The sequence below is a fragment of the Leuresthes tenuis genome, unplaced genomic scaffold (genome assembly GCF_036924035.1).
Source record: "Leuresthes tenuis unplaced genomic scaffold, fLeuTen1.0.hap1 SCAF_11, whole genome shotgun sequence".
NCBI classification, from domain to species: Eukaryota; Metazoa; Chordata; class Actinopteri; order Atheriniformes; family Atherinopsidae; genus Leuresthes; species Leuresthes tenuis.
Genome location: NW_027325365.1, coordinates 21134736 through 21154955, shown reverse-complemented (window position 1 = coordinate 21154955; position 20220 = coordinate 21134736). Strand labels below are relative to the sequence as shown.

The 20220-nt window shown below is 40.4% G+C and overlaps 2 protein-coding genes across 2 annotated transcripts in view; one reads left to right on the top strand and one right to left on the bottom strand.

Annotated features, from left to right (window-relative positions):
• Nucleotides 1–12671: 12671 nt before the first annotated feature.
• Nucleotides 12672–16292, top strand: gabrp (gamma-aminobutyric acid type A receptor subunit pi). The gene is made up of 9 exons (XM_072396472.1): nt 12672–12756; nt 12929–13041; nt 13156–13223; nt 13312–13529; nt 14112–14194; nt 14392–14529; nt 14614–14766; nt 15269–15462; nt 15560–16292. Exons 1-9 carry the CDS (start codon nt 12704–12706, stop codon nt 15890–15892), a joined length of 1353 nt encoding a protein of 450 aa, XP_072252573.1. The 5' UTR covers nt 12672–12703; the 3' UTR covers nt 15893–16292.
• A 394-nt stretch (nt 16293–16686) lies between these two features.
• afap1l1a (actin filament associated protein 1-like 1a) overlaps nt 16687–20220 on the bottom strand; it is a 28563-nt gene continuing 25029 nt past the window's right edge. Inside the window, exons 16-19 of the mRNA XM_072396062.1 lie at nt 19583–19750; nt 18609–18784; nt 18144–18269; nt 16687–17540 (exon numbers count right to left, since the gene is read on the bottom strand). Coding sequence (XP_072252163.1) covers nt 17514–17540; nt 18144–18269; nt 18609–18784; nt 19583–19750 — 497 coding nt within the window. The 3' untranslated portion in view covers nt 16687–17513. The remainder of the gene's footprint in view (nt 17541–18143; nt 18270–18608; nt 18785–19582; nt 19751–20220) is intronic.

Below are 20220 nucleotides of genomic sequence, written 5' to 3'. Positions count from 1 at the left end.
TGCTAATCTGCAGATGTAGCATTTAACCTGCAGACATGAACTCACCTTCAACAATTTTGCCTCAGGCAGCTACATGCTGAGAATGTCTATACTCCTGCTCATTTGGATCATAAATGCTTCAGCACAAACCAGAAAAAATACATTTTCCTTCTCGAGAGTATCACTTCCTTCTAATAACGGAAAGCTATAACCTGAATCTCCTTTGTGTTGAAATGTGGGGGAGAAGCTGTGGCTTCTTTTTTGTTTGGTTTAGTGCTATTTATTTTTTTTCACTGTAAATGGTTTTGGCGCCTATAAAATATGGCAGTGGGCATTCTCTGCCTCCTCATCCTCTCACACACAGTGCAAGGTATTCAGTAAAGCATGTGATACGAATAACACATGGTTTTCTCGCAATACAACTTTTACAGGTCATTAAAAGTTACCAGCAGGTTTTTCTTCTGTCACTGAGGCCGCTGGCAGCCAAAGCTGTCAGTGTGCCACTGAATGAGTTGTTTTCTACAGTCTGTTGCATAATTGCTTTGCGGTTTTCTTTATTCGATACATTACACCCACCTTTTTAATTTCTGTTGAAAACCTGTGCCCTTAACCTTACCACTCAGTCCCAGACAGTCACAAATGCAGTAGCAGTTTTTCTAACTCCTGCATGCTGAATATTGAATGGTGCAGACTAGGGCTGCCGCATTGTTCCACTGAGAAATGAATAGATTTACCAATTTGTTTACAAAATCTATTGTATTGATATTAATGATGAATTCATCTGATGTAACCAGAGAAAATGCACACATATACTATACTATTATGCTTTTTTGCTACACTTCAGGGTAATAAGGCCCAAAGATGGTATATCTCAGCACAGAGGGGCATCACTTGCAATCATAAAGCCTTCAGAATGGGGACATTTTTTTTTATTCCCAGTACCCTGAAGTGTACCTGTGATGGGTTACATGCCAGTTTCTCTGTGTTAACAACAGGAAATGTCCCAATGAAACTGTGGGTTTTACATCACATTTTCTAAACCCTCATAATCCGTGTGTTATGACACACTGCTCTGACTTCAGGGACAAAAACAAAGTACCTGACTGCACTGGTCTGGTTAGATGGGTATCGAGGGATTTTCCAGTTAAGTATTTAAAGGCTTAAAATGACTCCGAAACAAAATCCAGTCAAGTCCAAATTGAGATCGGCAGAAGTATGAAATGCAAAGTCTTTTTTTCTTTTCTTTTTTATGTTTCTGCATGTCTTGCTGTCTCTCATGACAAATTTTAATGTTGAACACCTGCACCCAGTTTGGCAGAAGTACAGCATATTCATCATCAGTTTGACAATGTAGCAGATTGACTGTATTTCATGAGCTCACGTGAGTAAACTGGATCAACAGTAAAATGCTCAGGAGGAGTCAGCTCATAAATAGATCTTCAGTGGGTGAATAATGTTCACGCTTTACATGGAGTTGAGTACATTTAGTCAAGTGAGAAATGTTAAAAAAAAAAACACTTAACTCTAACAGCTCTTGAATTATGAACTGACACAACGGCAGAAATTTTGGCTTTTCTCAGATTAAAGGTGAAAGTGAAAAGTGAAAATCTTGTCTTAAGGAAATAGTTATTTAAGACATCTTTGTCCTTGAGGAACATTTTTACTGACGAAAAGCTCTTCCAAAGTAGACGTTGCCTGGGAAACTCCCCTGTGAGTATCGTTTGGAATTCTTGTTTCTCAGGATGAATGCTGCTTTGATATGAAAGGGATGTTACATCCCTCACAGCAGACTATCCCTGTTTTTGCATGGCGACCTGGACCAGTCAGGAACAGGAATCTAAAATGGAAAGAGGCCATTTAGTGGTCACTGAAAATACTTTACTAGTTTCCAAGGCTTTTAAGGGCAGAGCAGATGTTTTGATGCATTTAAATACAATGGGGCATTGCATCTGTCACGTTTTGTTTTTTGGATTATTCTTGTTTTCAGGTCTTTTATCATGTTTTCAGGTTCTTTGTTATGTTTTCAGGTTCTTGTCATGTTTTTTCCCCTGTCACTTAGTCTCACTCAAGTCACCTGTTTTCTGTTCCACAGCTGCACCTCATCACTAATCAACCTCCCAACAGTATTTAGTTTCCAGGTTCACTCACAGTCATTGCGAATTCCTCATGTCACTTAAGTCCATGTTTTATGCAACGGTTTGCCTCACAGTTAATCATAGTCTTGTTATTATTCATAGTCTTGTTTATTTAAATTCATAGTTGTCGCACCCTAATGAAGTGCGGACCCTGGTGCGGCCACAGAGTCAAGAGAAACAAAACTCTTAGTTCAAACAAAAGTTTATTGGAGAAAAGAAACTCTCACACAGAGAAAAACGTGGCCTGGTGAGAAGAGAAGTCGACAAAAAACCAAGGTACTCCAAGAACTGAAAATAATCCACAAAAACACTAAAGGTCAAGATCCAGGTTATAAACCAAACAGGCATAACAAAACATTAACACATGAGCGAAGAATGGCAGAGAAGACCAGGTATTTAAATTAATGGAACAATCAAGGGAAGATGGAACACAGGTGAGCCAAGAACCAGGTGTGACAATAGTTCCATAGTCTTGTTTTGTTTGTTAACCATAATCTTAGTCTTCGTTCTCATAGTCTTGTTTATTTTTTTTGTCTCATTAGTTTTGCCACATTTTAGGTTTTTGATTATCCGGCTCAGCCGTTTTTGCCTTTGTGCTTTTTGTGTTTTGTTAAATAAATTATTAAATAAGTTATTTTTGAAAGTCTGCATCTGGGTCCTCCTTTCTATGCACCACAGTTTTGACAGCATCAAGATGCTGCAATACCACGTGGTTCCTTAATGAAGGTACAAAAGCCACCATGTTCTCATGAGTCCATCTGCTTTCTCATTACTTTGCAGATTTGTAAAGGCCAGGTTGGGAATCAATGGGAAATTAATTGCCTGTTCTGTCTTAGTGAAATTATTTCACACATGGCTGATTTACAAGGGTAATCAGTCCACTGGAAGACTGGATTCTTCCAGTGGTAGCCATTTCTTATCCACAAACATACCAGGAACCAGAATATCAAACAAATGCTATATCAACAGTTGTGTATGTGGATGAATCGATCATTGAGCTGTTAATTATTTCTGTGTGATTAACAGGCAGGGTACACAGCCAGATCTTATGGATAACTGTTTAATCATCGTATGTGGTTGGATGGCTAGCCTGGATAAGGATCCACTCTGCTTTACATATTCTACACCAAGCATAGCTATTACACTTCATGACTAGTTAATTCCAAAATAAATAATGCACACCAGACCACATAGGCATGATTAAAAACAGGTAGGCTGTCCAAGGCTTAGAGGGTTGGAAAGTGGAAGAAGAAGACAATTTGGCAGAAGGAGACAGAATATGAAGTCTGGAGGATTAACAGGAGTGGGTATAAAACAGAAAATGACCACAAGATTCTGATAGGGCAGAACACAAAGAAGATGAGAGTGTATTTTGACTAAAGCTACTGAAGTATGACAACTGAGAGAAAACACCAGGGAGCACTCGTAACTCCCATAGCTGGAATAAATGAATTTACTTTAGAATATATTTTCTCAAAACACAAGTCCAGTAAGGACAACAGTGTACACCTAAGCAACCAGCCAACGTGCTGCTTAAACAGCACACTAACATCCAACAGAAGTAATCAATAAACACCTATCTCTCCATGTATGTATCAGAAATAAAGTGGCTGCATGTGTTTGGCATGTTTTATGCTTAAGATTTGTCCAATTTCACAAAAAAAAACATCTTCACTGAAGTTGAAGCAATGACTTCTTAAGTTATTTATGTGTTTACACCTACAGGGTTTTTAACAGTCAAAACGTCCAGGTGATACGATTCATCATAAAACATTACTCATAATTTTATTGGTTTTGCATGTATTTTCGAATATTCTGGTGAGTTTTATTAAGCATTAAGTGCACACTTATCACTGAACATATCTGAACACCATTTGAAAGATGTGAACTGTCCACAGAATCACAGTGAGGATATGCAAGAGAAATTCAGCTAGGATATGTGCATTATTCTTTTCCCCCCGCAAGTTTAGAAGAGGATGTGTTGCAGTATCATGTCGGTCAGTTTTTTTTTTTTCAAATGGGTTTTCTCTTTGTCTTGCTCTTATTTGCAATTCTTGCCAGGGAGGGAAAAACTACAAGCAATGCAGCCATATGTTCTGTCACAAACACAGATCTTTTTCAGTTAATTGCCGATTTCCTGATCTGTTCGACACAGAGTTTACATACTGAAGTCACTTATAAGTGACAACCATCAAGGGAGAGTTTCTCTAAAAGTGAAAAATGAAAGCTGGATTAATCTGACTGATTAATCCAGCTTTCATTCAACATGGGAAAGGGAATCATGGCCAGAAGAGAGGAAGAAGGAAATGACATGAGAGTGCCAGTTTTAATGCTCATTATTGGCTGTTTAGCTTAAATTCCCTCAGAAGTCTTTCAAGTCTAAAGAAAAAACGGTGTGCCTAATTATTCTCACTGCACTGCGTCTGTAATATCCGGTCCAGGACAGACACACAGCAAATGGCTTTGTGGACCTCTACCTCCCCACTGGGCTTTTCTGCTGGTCTTTTGTAAATCAACTGGTGCGCATAATTGGTGTGTCTTAATCCCCACGGCAAGTAGCGAAACAGTATGTGTGTACACACTAGTGTGAATGTATGTGTGGAGGAGTCAACCGGACCGTGCAGATGAGTCGGATCACGGAGCTGCAGGGAAGGTCTTTCGATAGGCGGCTCACATCAGTAAAGTAGATCTTTTTAGACACCATTCTCCTGGTGCACGTGTAAAAACACGCACATGCTCCAAGGGGGCATATAAGATATTCTTTTAAATGTGCAAAAATGTCTAGCCTTTTTTTCAGCTGTGGCCCAGTTTTCACTCTTAGTTTTCATATGAAAACATTTTTTTCACAAATTATTTACAATCAGATGCTACAGTGACCCCGAGGGCCCAGCACACCATAACTATAGAATACGTATAGTGTATGCTGACACTGGGAAAACTTCTCCAAACTGACAACACACCTGCAGCAAAACGCACCCAAATACAGAAAGAAAGGCGAATACAGAAATATATAAATCATTCACAGCCTGATACAGGCACGATGTAGCATTACCATGAAAAGGAAATGCAATTAAAACAATTGAAACATGACATTTGATGCCAACAAACCACACATAGAATTTATATTTCACTGTTTTATTGGGCTTTTGCACTCTTCATCTCTCTCAAGAGGTGAGGATAATCTGTACATGTCATTTTATTTATTTGTAGATAGAAACTGTAGATAGAAAATTGAAGTTAGAAACTGTGGGCATCTTATAAAGCTGTCGTTTTGTATCTGTCAGCGATACAAAACAAAAAATCTTATGTGCCTCAAGTGACTGTTCAGTTCAGTGCAGTTTTATTTATGTAATGCCAATTCACAACAAAAGGGTCATTTCAACCATTTTAAGAGATACAGTCCATTTCAATCTCATTTTAATCCAATTAAATCCAGTGCAATTCAGTTATGATCCAATTTAAATCCAATTCACTAAAATCCAAATGAGTCCGGTTCATATAATGCCAATACCAAACATTTTTATAGCTAAGTAAACCATTGGATCACATCAAATCTTAATAAGAAAGAATAACACGTTGTCATACTTTAATCGTACACAATTATGATATTCAACGGGAAATTTGCAGTAACAGCCAAATCTATTTTCTTTTTGTAGTTGGAAATGTAATAGAAAATATGGAAGAATTTAGCAGTATCAAACAAATAAACAAGAAAAAAAACAAATAATGTGGATGAAATCAAATCAAACACTGAAAAACAGAATGCCGGTATCCTGAAGCAGAATTCGTCTTGGTGTGACAGAATGAATTGGATTTTGGAATAAATTTCCTGTTCACCTCACCTCCATCATGTGGAACCGAATGAGATGCCGCTCAGGTCCAGATGATAACCGATCCTGACATTCCCCTCATCTGAATTTCAAGTAGAAGGGCTAAAGGAACGGGATTTGCTCTGGGGAGAAGGGGGGTTGTGGAAGGAAGAGACTATGTGTCAATAGACTCATTTGTCATGTGGCTGAGGAACTGCACAGGAGGTCTGTAGAAAACGCAAATGCAACAAAGGCACACTGCATGCCTTGATGCCACCACAATGAATAGAAGAAAACACCATCATCATAATGGTACATTATTACTTAGTTGCACAAACTGGGAGTACCTCCCATTCTTTCCCAGTCCTGTCTTTTCCCATATGCTGTTGCCAAGACTATGACTGATTATATATGACACGAATCATTAAGAAATCCCTTGAAACTTTCCAGGCTTGTTGGTGGAGTCACACTGTAGCTCCTCAATAAAAACAGATTAGAGCACTCAGAGCGGGGGAGCAAGGAACAAACTTTCACTTGATTGGCCAAAGTAGAAGTGGTCGATCGAGAGATCAAGGCCACTAAGAGGATGTAAAACACACAGAGATGGAGTCAAAGTGCAGATTGTTGTTCTGTGCTACACTGGCCCTTTGTCACACTTGCTGAGCCTCCAGGGATTTGTAGCAAACAGGATTTTGCTCTCTCGTCTTTTGTCCACCTGACTGACTTCTGCCGTTTCTGTTAACAACCCAATGACGATGAAGCCTTGTAAAAGCAGTGCATACAGACCTGGAGAGCACCTGTAAACTTGTCAATTTTTTTCTTCTCTACAAGGTAAGTATGAAGCAACTGCTAAAAGTCATTTAAGCACAGAGACTGCAAGCAGAACAAAACAAAATAAAGAAAAAAAAAACTAAACAGCAAGTGTGGCTGTGTGAGAAATCTACATTTGCATACCAGCACATCTAAATCTTAAGAGTTTAGGTCACCTTTGTATTTCCACATAACATAAATGTGTGACATGTTTTTGCTCAGCAAGAACACAAGCTGCCCTCTATCCTTTCAGAAAATGTTCATTAGATTGCACTGCGATGTTGGAAAAACAAATAAGAAACAACTCGTTTTCAAGCATAACCATGACTGCAAAGTCAATAATGGAAGCAGGAGCAAAAACAGAGGCAGGATGCAGGCGAGTAGAAACCAATATGCTGATAATGACCAAGATTCCCATGCAGTAAAAAGGGGATTTTTCCTCAAGCAATACTCTCCATTCAGGCAGCTCTCCAACTCGGGTGCTCCATTTTTCAGATTTGCGCCTCCAAATATTTCAGCTTTAGGACACATCGTATTCACCAGCACTTAACCAGTTCTATTGGTGACCTAATTTTCAAGACAAGGTTCAAGACAAATTACAATTCAAAATCCTGCTAACGTTCAAGTGCAGAGATTGTGCTATCATCACAGTGGAGACTGACTGAATGACACCATTCAGACTCGAACTGGCCCCAACGGGCTTCAGTTTCCCAAGTGATTGGCTTGGGGAAAATAAAAAGCCCCACAGCTGTGCAAGAGAAAGGTAAACCCTGAATTTCTGATACAATGGAAATACTTTTCATCCAGATGCTTCTATTCTGAGGACTGAGGAAGAGGGTACCAGTCTTTGCTTTTCTTTCCCTGAGTGTGTAATCATGCAATTGGCTTAATGCAGTATAAAATCTGTGTCATTATCATTGTAATAACACAATCTGTGTGTGACCAAAGCTTATCCCTGAGGAGAGAACGATCAATGAATGTTTAATGAGGGTAGAACTGAAGGTAGAAGGGTAATTACTTGTAGTTATCTGGGGAAGGCAAGTAAGAGTTAGATGAAATTATGCAAATTTCCTCTGCCAAAAAAGCTATCGTTCAGATCAAATGACTCGCTATTACAGTATACCTGGCTTTGCCAAAAAAAATGCTATGTATTTTTTTAAGAAAAAAATCTCCTATGATAAACTGTACTCCTGATTTCTTTCAACTTGTGGAAGGCCTTGATGCTTAACTAAAGCCGTCCATGAGCAACCAGCTCAAGAAAAATAAGAGGTTAACATTAAGAGAGAAAGAGGTTTTCAGAATTAATTTAATTTAATTTTTTATCCACTCTTACCTGAATTCCAAAACCAAAAGTCCCCGTGGGAAAACTGGCACGGCAGATTCTTTTTAATAGATCCTCTTTATTTCTTAAGTTACCCTCATCTCCAGAACCGTTGCCTGCATGACTTCAGCACCTCTTCTCAGAGCAGCTAACTCTTCTTTGTATTTTATTGTCAGTGCATTCAGTGCTCTCATCGAAGGATTAAAAGATTTGAAGAGATTAGAATCCTCAATGTTTTGTCTTTAATTTAAAAGAATATAGCAAACTTCTTTAATAATTACAAGCTTACAGTCAAATATAGTTGGATAAGAACCCTAATCTTTGTTTTCACTGTGTTGTGCCATTGATAAAATCTGACTTTTTAATTAAACTGTCTGGATTGAAGCTATTCTGGTTCATGTGGGAGCCCTTTTATAAAGCACAGCATTTTAAATCAAATGCAGCTGTTTGATGTTGTTTTCAATGATTTGATGTTCATACATTCAATATATTTAACAAGAAAAGTAGACCACTTCTAAGAGATCAGAGAGTCCCTCATGATTTTTATGATGATTGTGATCTTGTAGGCAATTACTTTTTAATAAGATACTTCACCGATCCACCAGAGTTGTGATTAGTAGTCCTTGCGATTGGTTCCTGCTCCCAGTCCCAGACAGAATGTTGCTCCATGCTCAATAAGCATTGTTTTCATAGCATAGTAATCATACTTTGTGAACATACTGTTCTTCAGAGACCTAACAGTTAGCGTCATGCAGCCGATTGGATGGTAGGAAAGGATAATAAGACATGAAAACGAAAACTTGGCAAAGAGATAAAAGGCAGACAAAATGCAGAAATGGAGAAAAAGGGGATAAAAACATTTCAGTGAGATCTCTGTTTGACAGGAACTTAAATTTTTTAAAAGATATCTAATACACTTAAAAAAAGAAGGATACGGAACTGAAACATTTGACATTTTGAGATCAACGAGTGCAGTGAGAGTAGGATCCAGTGAGACTTAGTAAATGCCCAAACATGAAATAGAACAACTGCCTGAAAGTGTCCAAGGAACTGAGGCCATGAGCCAAGAGCCCGTACCTTAAAGAATGAGGATGAAGTTAAATTACAACTTTGTGTTCATGTCTGACGAGAGACAACAGAAAACACAGCAGTCATGGGAAGACATGTCAACTGGCTCAGGGGAGAGAGTGTCAAGGCCACATTAATTTATACATGTTCCTCTTGGACATGGCAGCCGTCACAGTCATTTAGGGGAGATTTATTCCCATCCCTCTTACGGGACTTCCTGTGACATTTCCATTTCTCACATGACACCGGGCCAATCTGTGGGCAGGGACGTTTTCAAGATTAACTTTACCCGAGACACGGCATCATCACAATGCCTGCTTGTGCTGAAAGACAGATAGTGAGAGGAAAGCTATTTCAAAGAAGATTAAGCAATAAGTAATTCATCGTAAAAGGTTGCTTACAGGATGAAGGATGAGAGGGGAGCATGGATGGATGGATGAGGAATCTGAGCAATGTAAAGGCAACTTGATTTGATATAGGTACAGCAACACAGGATATGGAATGAGCGACACATGACTCGAGGACAGTTGCCGTGGCAGCATGGCATTGTCAGAAAGATTAACTAGACTGTATCTGACATGAAAAACTCAGTAATGTAGTTGTCAAAAGGATCCCGTTAATGAGATATTGCCCTTAATGATGAGAGCTAAAAATGGAGGACTCTTGCCTAACAGGCTAATCATGGACACACAAAAAGAAACAAAACGATAACAGCTTAGATGTATATGTAGATAGCATTGTCAACATATTTTCAGGGAGGTGGAAAAAAAAAAGAATTTATAGCCTTGCGAGTAGATGTAGAAGATACAATAACAAGCAGACACATAGGGTGACACAGGCAGCTGGACGCTGACTAAATCTTAGTCGTCTGCCATTCTGACATCACTGCTGAAGCTATATTTACTCATCAGAGCCCTAACTCACGTGTAAAACATTTATGTCTTCCCCTTCAGGTGCATCACAAATGTCTCCATCTGTCGTTTTCACAGTCCAAAACTCAGTGCACTCTAATTCACATGAATCCTGAGGTGAATGCAAATCAGATTATGCTCACTCCACAGCACTCTCCACCATCATCATAAGGAGCAAAAAGATTATTCCAGACATACCCCCATTAGAGAAGGAAATTAATTGTGCAGCAGCTTTGTAACTGTAATGAAGGGATAGACAAAATAACCTGGGAATGCAACGAATCAGCTTGTTAGTGACTTGCTCACAATCTCACAATATTAGCACAGGCAAGTATTGAGTGGGAGAAGTTATGAACGCCTACGATGAGATCTCATCAGGAGTCCTTTGGTGGGATACCACAGAGGTTTCCTCACACATGCAGGTGCTCCAACCAGTGGGTTGGTGAAAGTCAGGAGACTGTATGTAATTAAAGCTGAGCTGTGAAGCCATAGGAGAGCAGGAAACTCATAAAGATTAATGACATAGCTTTAGCAGCACTGGAGATAAATGACTGTTGAGCACATATACAGTAACTGTGGCGTGTGCATAAGTCTGTATCATCCCCATTAGAAATACCTGCATACCTGTAATAACCATCATCAACAGCAATAGCTTTTTTAAAGCTTCGCTGCCACTAGTGTTTTGACACCCATCTTTGTAAAGAAATTAGGTTAAAAATCTTACTTTTACCTGAGCCATGTGTGCACTTTTTGGAAGTCAAGATGGTGCTGAGAGGGCACTAGATCAGTTGATGACGCTGATCCAAAGGAACATACATTGGAGGTGAGGATAGTGGGGGCATGCGGGAATCAGACAGGGGTGAGCTTGGGAGCCCAGAAGGAGGAGCAGTGTCAGGATAGATTGGAGGAGAAGGTGGTGGATAGAGATCAGAGGTGCCAGAGGGATTAGGAGCAGGTGGAAAAAGAAGTGATTTAGAGTTTGTGGGAATGCTTGTGTATTTGTGTGTTGACTTGTCTGTGAGTAAGGGGCATTCTGGCAAGTGACGAAGGTTTGGCTGACACATTTTCCTACCACTCACAATGCCTGTTGCAGGGTTAACACTTGCTTTAAGACACACACCTAGAATAATGTTTAGGTTTGGGTGAGGGTTGGGCAGGGCAAAGATTTTTGTTGGTCCAGGTTAGAGGAAGGGACTGGGGCATTGGTTATCTTAGTATGTGTGTGTGGAGGTCGGGGGCAGTGAAAAAAAACAACAGCTCAAATGTGATGCTGAGTGGTGCAAACTGAGAGAGGGATAGAAAGGAAGGAGGGTGGGCTACACAGAGGCTCTGTGGGGAGATGAATAAAGCTGTGCAGAGAGACGGTAGGAGTTGCACAAATAGTGAAACAACCAACAGCTTCTCACGTTTGGATTGCATATTAGACACAGCTGTGGTTTATTGATAACTGGATGAAACACTAGGATGTAATCAGAAAAAAAACTGAAAAGGGGAACCAATCTCAGCCACTGCTAACACATGGGATATAGAAGAAGGCAGTTTGATAACAGAAACAAAGGAGGTGCAACACAGGAGGCGTGGAAAAGAAAACCAGAAGATCAGTGTGGCAAGACCAACGCAGGTAAGAGAATCTTCAGAATGAGAAATGTGTGGAGAGATTTCAGGTCAAGAAGAGGAAATGTAAAGGTACATATTTATTTGGATGTGCATGCACATGCAGTTGTGAGCCACAGTGACAGGAGGAAACCAAGGAGAGTGTAGTAGTGTAGAGAGGTAACAAGTAGGCTACTCTGTCGCTCAATATATGGCTTGAGGGAGAGAGGCAAAGGAAGAGGGATGAGTGGAAAGCAAACAAAAGAGACTTCAGCCTACGCTGCAGAGCAGCAAAGAAAACAAGAAAACTCCAAGTAAACATGAATACAGAAAAATAGCTGCATGATTAATCATAACTGTGTTGTATAGAGAGGGAAATATGTTCTATTAGCATTCCACTGCTCTGTAACTTTCAATTAGGCCATTAGGAATTGAATCAATTGTGTTTAGCAGACTTTTCAACTTGTTTGCGTTCGACGTAGCTGACACATTAAGAAATGCATGACAGATTTGCATGATTTGGATGAAAGTAAGACATGAGAGTGCTGAAGTCTATTAGGGGAGATTAGTCCATAAGAGGAGGGGGGAGGGAAACAAGCGGACAACGAGGACTCCTTGGCGTTAGTGACAAGATTAGTTATCAGAGAGGCTTTCTGAATAAACCATGAGGTGGTGGCCACATTAATCAGAAGACTGCATGCAAGAAACCAGCACATGCACAGTAAACGTGCACGGTGGACTAATGTCGTTTGGCTTTTGTGTGAAACTGAAAGCTTGACAGACAAATGTGGCAGCCAGTAATATATTAATAATTGCAGCTGGGAGGAGGGGATCAGTGCAAGACGCTAGCACCTTTTCTAAGTATCGGTGCAGAGGAGGCACTGATTTACGAGATCAAATGATAAGAATGGCTGTTTTGCTGCACATTTCGCCTGTAATCACAGACAGGTCAGCGAGCTGCTGCCATCCTATGGTAATGCTGTGCTATCCCGCAACACTTGAATGTGGAGCAGGGTGAATGTTCAATATTTTGGCCTTTTCTGAACAGAGCTGCTGACCTCTGCCTGCTGATCCACAATGTCCATCCAGCTGCACAAACTTCTGATCCTGTGCCTGACAGTCACACACAGGTGAGGGACCTGAATTTGAAAACACACACACACACACACACACACACACAGACACACACACAAAGTCAAAAATACATATGGATAATGATATTTCCGATTACTTTAAATGTAGTGCAATGCTCCGCACCTTAACTTCTGGCCCAATTTTCCATTTCTTCTCGCCCTTTATCAGTGGTTGCATGTTCCCTAGCAACCAATGGGGTGAGTGGAATGACTCTCAGCTTCAGCCAACAATTCAGAAACTCATGAAAGGATACAATCGCTACCTCAGGCCTAATTTCAATGGTAGGCTGTTTAGTAGCTAGCAGTTTAATTCTCCTTGTCAGAAAAGTCAGTTCTTGACTGAATTTGTTGTTGCTGATCCATGTCCAAGCATTCCCGTGTCTCTGCTTAACACAGAGGGTCCTGTGGAAATTGGAATGAGTCTTGATATCGCCAGCATTGATGCCATCTCTGAAATCAACATGGTACACTACTCTTTTTTTTGTGTCAGTAGTAAGATGAGAGAGCTGGTGATGAAATGAATAAAAGCCCCCATCTTCTTCATGTTTTTAGGACTACACTGCAACAATCTTCCTCCGTCAGCGCTGGCGGGATTCAAGGTTGGTGTTCCCTGGGAATGAGAGCGTGAGCGTGGACGGACGTCTGGTGTCGCTGCTCTGGATCCCCGACACCTTCATCCCAGACTCCAAGCGCTCCTTTCTGCACGACGTCACAGTGGAAAACCGCCTGATTCGCATCTTCAGCAACGGGACTGTTCTCTATGCTCTTCGGTATATTGCTTCTCATGTGCTGACCTCAGGTTTTACGAAAGAAAAAAAAAAAGGAAGAAAAGTCATTCATGCATTATTACACAGTCATATAACTTCAGGGAATGGCACTGAATTTCTCTTTGTTTAGTGACCTTTGAAACCTTCTTGGAAGTCCCAGCTCAGGGCAGAAAGTGCAGTTTTGTGCTGGGTGCTGAGGGTGATCTTCATTCTGCTTGAATAAAGACAGACATGCTGATTTATGACTGTCACGGTGGCTACTCAATAATTCAAAAGTCGGGAGCCTGCCCTAATTTTTTCATAACATCAGGACTATGTAATGCCTACTTTTACAACATTATTGTAGGTAGAAAATCAACAGATTAGCTTTAAATTCCAAAGGTTCCCACAAGTTAGAGCCTTCAACATACATAATATATCAGATACCAAAATGTGATGTTGATACATCAGATGTCTTCATTGTTGCTCAAGGGTTCATTGTCTTCACTAAATATCAACTGCCTTGTACTACGTCAAAAAAGAGGCAGTTTATTCAGGGGAGATTTTGAAAAGCCAATGATGCTCCTGCTCTGACTATCCCAACAGCATCACTGCTACTATCGCCTGCAACATGGACCTGACCAAATACCCTATGGACAAACAGGTGTGCGTCCTGCAGCTGGAGAGCTGTGAGTACCTTCCATGCCCTCCATCAACCCTCCATCAAGTGTGTAGATGGGCATGAATCATCATGTTCATCTCATGATTACCATCAACATTTTACTCATCAACAGTGTGTAGTGAGTATCAACCCCAAAAGGCAGTGCTTTGCTGAGCAGGTTGGATTCTGTGAAACTTAATAAGTGCACGTGTGTTGCATTTCCAGGGGGCTATAACATACAGGATGTGGTGTTCTACTGGACCAGAGGGAATGATTCGGTGAAGGGTTTGGACACACTGCGGCTGGCTCAGTACAGCGTGGAGAGCTACTATACATCAGTGTCAGAGGCTGTGTATGAAACAGGTACCGTGTGGAGTCGTGTGAATAATAATAATAAAAAAAAACAATCAAGTAGGTCACAAATGTGATTCATCATTATCTTCACAGGACATTACCCCAAGCTGGTGCTGCATTTTGCTCTGCGTAGAAATGTCTTGTTCTTTATCTTGGAGACGTATGTTCCTTCCATTCTGCTTGTGGTTCTCTCCTGGGTCTCTTTCTGGATCAGCCAGTCCTCTGTACCAGCTCGGACCTGCATTGGTCAGTACCAGATTTTGCACTTTTACTTGATGACGATTCTGTTAGAGATGACGGGTCAGAATTTTGGACACAAATACTCATTTGTTATTTTGTCTGATGTCTTGGAAGTAGTCCCTTACAGTGAGTTTAATAAAAGAGCATACAGTTTCAAATAAAAGATGACTCGTCACAAATTTGACCACTGGATTTTGCGGCAAAAAGGCATTAGTAATTAGTTTTCAACTTGGTTGTAAAGCAAACAGGAGTAATTTAGGTATAATTAGGTTACTTTTTCAAGAAAAAGGTTGACATAAAATAAATTCTTTCATAAAGAACTTTTTAAAAATCCTGACAGCAAAGAGAGTAGAGGAAAAGTAAGATGATGAAATAATTTGGGAAGACATTGAGGGGTTTAATCTCTAAAGTTGTTTGTTAGTGGATGGAGAAAAGCACTATTCTCAGAAAAAAGCAGGAGAGAAAGGAAGAAACACACACAAAAATAAGCTTCTAATCTCACCCTTAGGAGTAACAACAGTCTTGACAATGACCACTCTGATGATGGGTGCCCGCACTTCCCTGCCTAATGCCAACTGCTTCATAAAGGCCATAGATGTCTACCTCGGCATTTGCTTCACCTTCATCTTTGGTGCACTGCTGGAGTACGCGTGCGCCCACTTTTACACAATGCAGCACCAAACCATCGAGGATTTACACAGGGTGAGAAACATGCGCAGCATGCACATGTTTCTAAATGGCAAATTTCCACGTTACATGATTAAAACACCAATTATATATCCATCTGTGTATCTGTTAGGAGCTTCTGAGGGAGTTGAGTGAGTCTAATGGAAAGTGCTCGATCCCCATCATCAGCTCCAGTCACCCAAACCAGTCTGTGGAGATTGGCTCCACTGCAGTGGAGCCTGCGGAGGAATCGGTGAACAGTGACAATAAAACCCATGCCGCATCACAAGAAAAGGGGCCTAGTCAGGGCTGCGGCTTGTCGTCTGTGAAGGATGCGTCGCGCAGGGCGGCATCTGTTTTTATTGTGGAAAACCCACACAACATCGATCGCCATGCCCGCACCGCTTTCCCCACAGCTTTCCTCTTTGTCAATATTCTGTACTGGCTTTATTATCTCTTTCTCTGAGTGCCAGTTCCAGGTTGTGGAATAGTCTAACTCACCCCCCTGAAGCTGCTCAACCTCCTCTTTAGAGTACCAGTCGCCACTGCCTGGATCTTAACTGATCTCATACAACGTTTTGCATCACACAGATAAAACCTTTTCAGGGCTCCAAATTGCTTTGACCACTTAGTCAAGACTATGCTTAGCTCTGTGATAAAAGGTGTCACTGATCATGTATAAATGGATGGCTCTCAACATATAAGCATGTGGGAGTGGTGATAAAGCCTTCATTACCCATAAATTCATAAATCCAAAGCGGGTGAGTAAACTTATTCTGAACAATAGGCTGCCTGAATTGCTTTGCTGCATTAAAATGCCTTCATGAAGCGACTCATGTAGATGTGCTTTTTTTTTGTCTTCCTTTGGTTATAATACATTGTCTGTCATGTATATATATATTTATAAAGACTGCATCTTTAATTCACAGCATACAATGTGCAAATAAAATAATGGTAATTACGTGACTGAGATGTGTTGGTGTATTTAAGTGTGGACGAATTTCAGAGTGTGTGTGGAATCGAATGATTAAAGAAACAAGTTAAGATACAAGTTTATTAGTCCCTCATCCAGGCAAGTAAAGTGCAAAGTCGACCACAGATTCAGCAGAGAAGGTGTTAACAATGATTTAAGATTTCCACGGGTGGAAAAAAAAACATTTCTATCACATACTGTAATAGCACCACTTTGTTAGTAATTCAATGATATACAACAGAAGAATTCAACTCTATCTGACTGTGTGCCAAAGAAGGTCAAGCAGACACGGGATTCCGTTTTAATTAGAGGGAGTGCTTCAATCCAAGTGGAGAAGCTAGCAGTTACAGTAATTAAAGGTAACACCGCAACACTCTTCCAAGGAACACATCTGAACACCCATGTCTGAAACAGTACTATACAAACGTTTTAGACACTCATAAAGTTTAGATATCTATCCATCAGGGCAGCTTCCGATTGGACAACAGACAAAATATAAACTACAGGACATGACTCTTCTAGCTTTTTGTGTCTTAAACCTTTACACACTGTTGTATGCCGTATGATGATGAAATTAAAGACTATAAAAGTATAAAATATCGAAAACAGTAGTCATCATAGCTCACTATGTACAGGCAGAATAAAAATATCACATTACATGAAACAAATGAACTTTCATCATCTGATCCTCCAGCACATCACATTACTCAGGCTTTCTCTTCCGGCATGCCACCTTAACAATCAAACATGTAATTTCTGGAGCTAAGACAAGTCCGTGCTTTTCAACACTAAGGTGTGTGCACTCACTCTGCTTTTAATACACTTCTCTTGTGTCTTTCTTTCCCGAGCTCTACTTCCTTGCTTTTTCTTGTCCACAGTTCCAATGGTTACGCTCAAGACAGTAAAAATACTTGCAGAGTGTGATCCAAACAGTTCGAAGAGTAAATATTCAGTAAGGATGTACCTCCACCTAGTGGCTGATTTCTCTCTTACAGTTTGCATGTCCTCAGTATTGTACTTTGGAATGACATATGTCTGGGTTTCAGGGACAGAAGGTGGAAAAAGCCACACCCTGATATCCATCTAGTCTCCTGTCCTTTCCATCAAACCCGTCCTAGCTTCCTTTCTTTGACTCCCATTCCTGTAGAAACAGAATATTGGGTGATTATGTGGAAACGGATTTCAAATGATACTACAGAAATGTACATACACATATTATATATATATAAAAAAAATGGGGCTTTTTCAGCTCAAAGCAGTACAGTTAAAAGTAAGGCCATGTTAAAATATCACCTTCATTGGATTTAATGAAATAGCTCAATATAACTTTCAAAATTAAACAAAGTAATTCACTTATCCATGTAGACAGATGTCGTTTAGGTTAAATAGGCACATTGATGTTCTTTTTACAAAATAAATCAGAGATGCAAATAAATATGCCCGATAATTTCGCTTGTGATTGAATGACTTTGCAGAAAGAGTACAATATCCAACACCTTCAGCTTGTTTTGTGACAGGACCCCATTTGACAAAACTGAGCGAAAATACTGCTAACTACAATGTGACTGCTCCATCATTCAAGGACTGTTAATACGTGTGTGAATGAAAAAAAGACGTTTAAAAAATTAGATGACGACACTGTGATCGAATGAACTGCCCACAGAGAGTGACAAGCAAATGACAGTTTGAGGGATTGTTCAGGAAATAAGTGTATAAAAGGAGGCGTGCATCTGATCATCATCACCTTGGCTTTCTGCATGACAGTTCCAGAGGAGGAAGCATAGACGGACGGCGGTCTCCTCCGCATCTCTAAGGCACAGTTCACTGGTAAAGCATCGCTGTAGATGTTCTGGATCTTTTTGCTGGACGCCTAAACAAAATTAAAAGAAAATAAGTACTTTTAGTTATTGACGTCCTTCCTGCTGACCAGAGGTCAGAACTGTCCTATGTCAGAACCAAAAACTTTCCTATTCTTACAGGCCATCTGTTGGGGCAGCAGCATCAGAGCAAGTGACCGAAAGAAATTCTTCAAACTGATAAAGAAGGCTGGCTCTGAGCTCAATGGTGCACAAGCTGCACAAGTTGGTATATATACCTATATATATATATACATACGGATACATATATTTGTGTGTATGTTTGTCTATGTTTATATATATGAATGTGATCTACAGTGTCCGTCTTTCAACATGATATCCAAAAAATGTACCTTAACAGGGGGTTTCCCCTCCACCGGCGCACCCAGCGCTCCACCTGCCAGGCTCTTCTTCAGGTTTTCTTTGACCTGAGTCAGTCTGAGCTCCAGGTCCACCCTCTCTGCCTCTTTAGCTCGACAGGCCTCCTCCAGCTGGGACACGCGCTTGTTGAGGAGGGGCTTCCTCTTATCTGCTCCAATAAAACATGATGAGGCACCATTCCAATACACGAGATTACCACCGTACATTGGTACTTTCACGTCCTCATTCACATGGTAACAGATTCTAAAAACATTTACAAAAGACTGTATATTTCGTCAAACACTATACATACCATTGGTACAATTTTGAGCGAGCAGTTGTGCTTATATTTCCTACATTTTCACAGGAAATTTAGACTTAGAAGTAAAATCTTATCATAAAAAATTGTTTTGGGACTTTAAGGAAATTTCTTACGAAGAAGTTTTGAAGGCTCCCTCTACTACTGTCGACAACATGTTAAGTGCAGCTACAGGAAATTAACTAATCACACAAAGAAGACATTTTCATAGCCATGTTATTGGTTTTAATAATAATAGTTTTATTTATCCCTGTGGGGGAATCTTCTTCTCACATGGCCCCTTAATAATGAAGGTCAATGAAGCAGGATCAGATAAGTGATGACGTATGTATTCCAGACATGTCTTCTTGCAAATTTGTAGACAAATATCAACTGTCCTGCTTCCAAATTATGACTATACATTATTAATGTGCTGTTCTTCTTTGTCCCAGGGCTATATTTTGTCTTTTAGTCTTTGAGTCTCACTTTTTTTGCCTTTATTCTTGTTTAATCTGCAAAATTTAGGACACTGATGCATATTCTGCTCGCGTGGGTTCATTTTCATATTCGTTTTAGTTCAAGTGATTTTGATTTATGAAGCGCGGTCCGACGTTAACCGAGAATAATTTGTGCAGCATCCGCTTTCTGTTCAGCTTTTTATCATCTTACCAGAGGCTGTCTTCAGCTCCTCCTTCAGCTCCCTCTTCTCCTCTCGGAGGGTCACCAGTGCATTTCGTATCCCATCCCTCTCGCGTTCCAGCTCCTCTTTTTCTCTGAGGTAACGCTTGGCGTCTTCCTCTGCTCGTGTTTTCCCATACTTTCCATACTGGTTGGCATCTGCGAGGAAGCAAAGGTGAAGGGTCAGACGTGCAGGGGTTGTGGGAAGAAGACAAAACCTCTTGGAACGATCTGTCATCCTGTCTAATTAATACTGCACCCTCGATGTGAGGAACACAATAACGCCTCAACAAGGCGCAAGGAAGTGTAGCATATCAGTTTGACCATTAAAGATAAAGACATTTTTGAGGGGAAGAACCATAATATGATGTATGAGGAAACAACAAACACACACAGTCACAAAGAGTGAGAGGTCATGAGGTGAGACAGCAGATCTAATGTGAGTGTCCAATAAATCTCAGGTTGCATCCTGAGGCTCTGAACCCTGGAAAGTGCTGGGCTCTTTGATGTGTCTGTACGTGGCCACAGTACAGAAAGATGAGCAAGCTAGGAGCACTGATAAAGTATTGATGTATCAGAACACTAATCTCCACTTGTATAGCAAAAGACACAACAGGGCAAATAGGAGA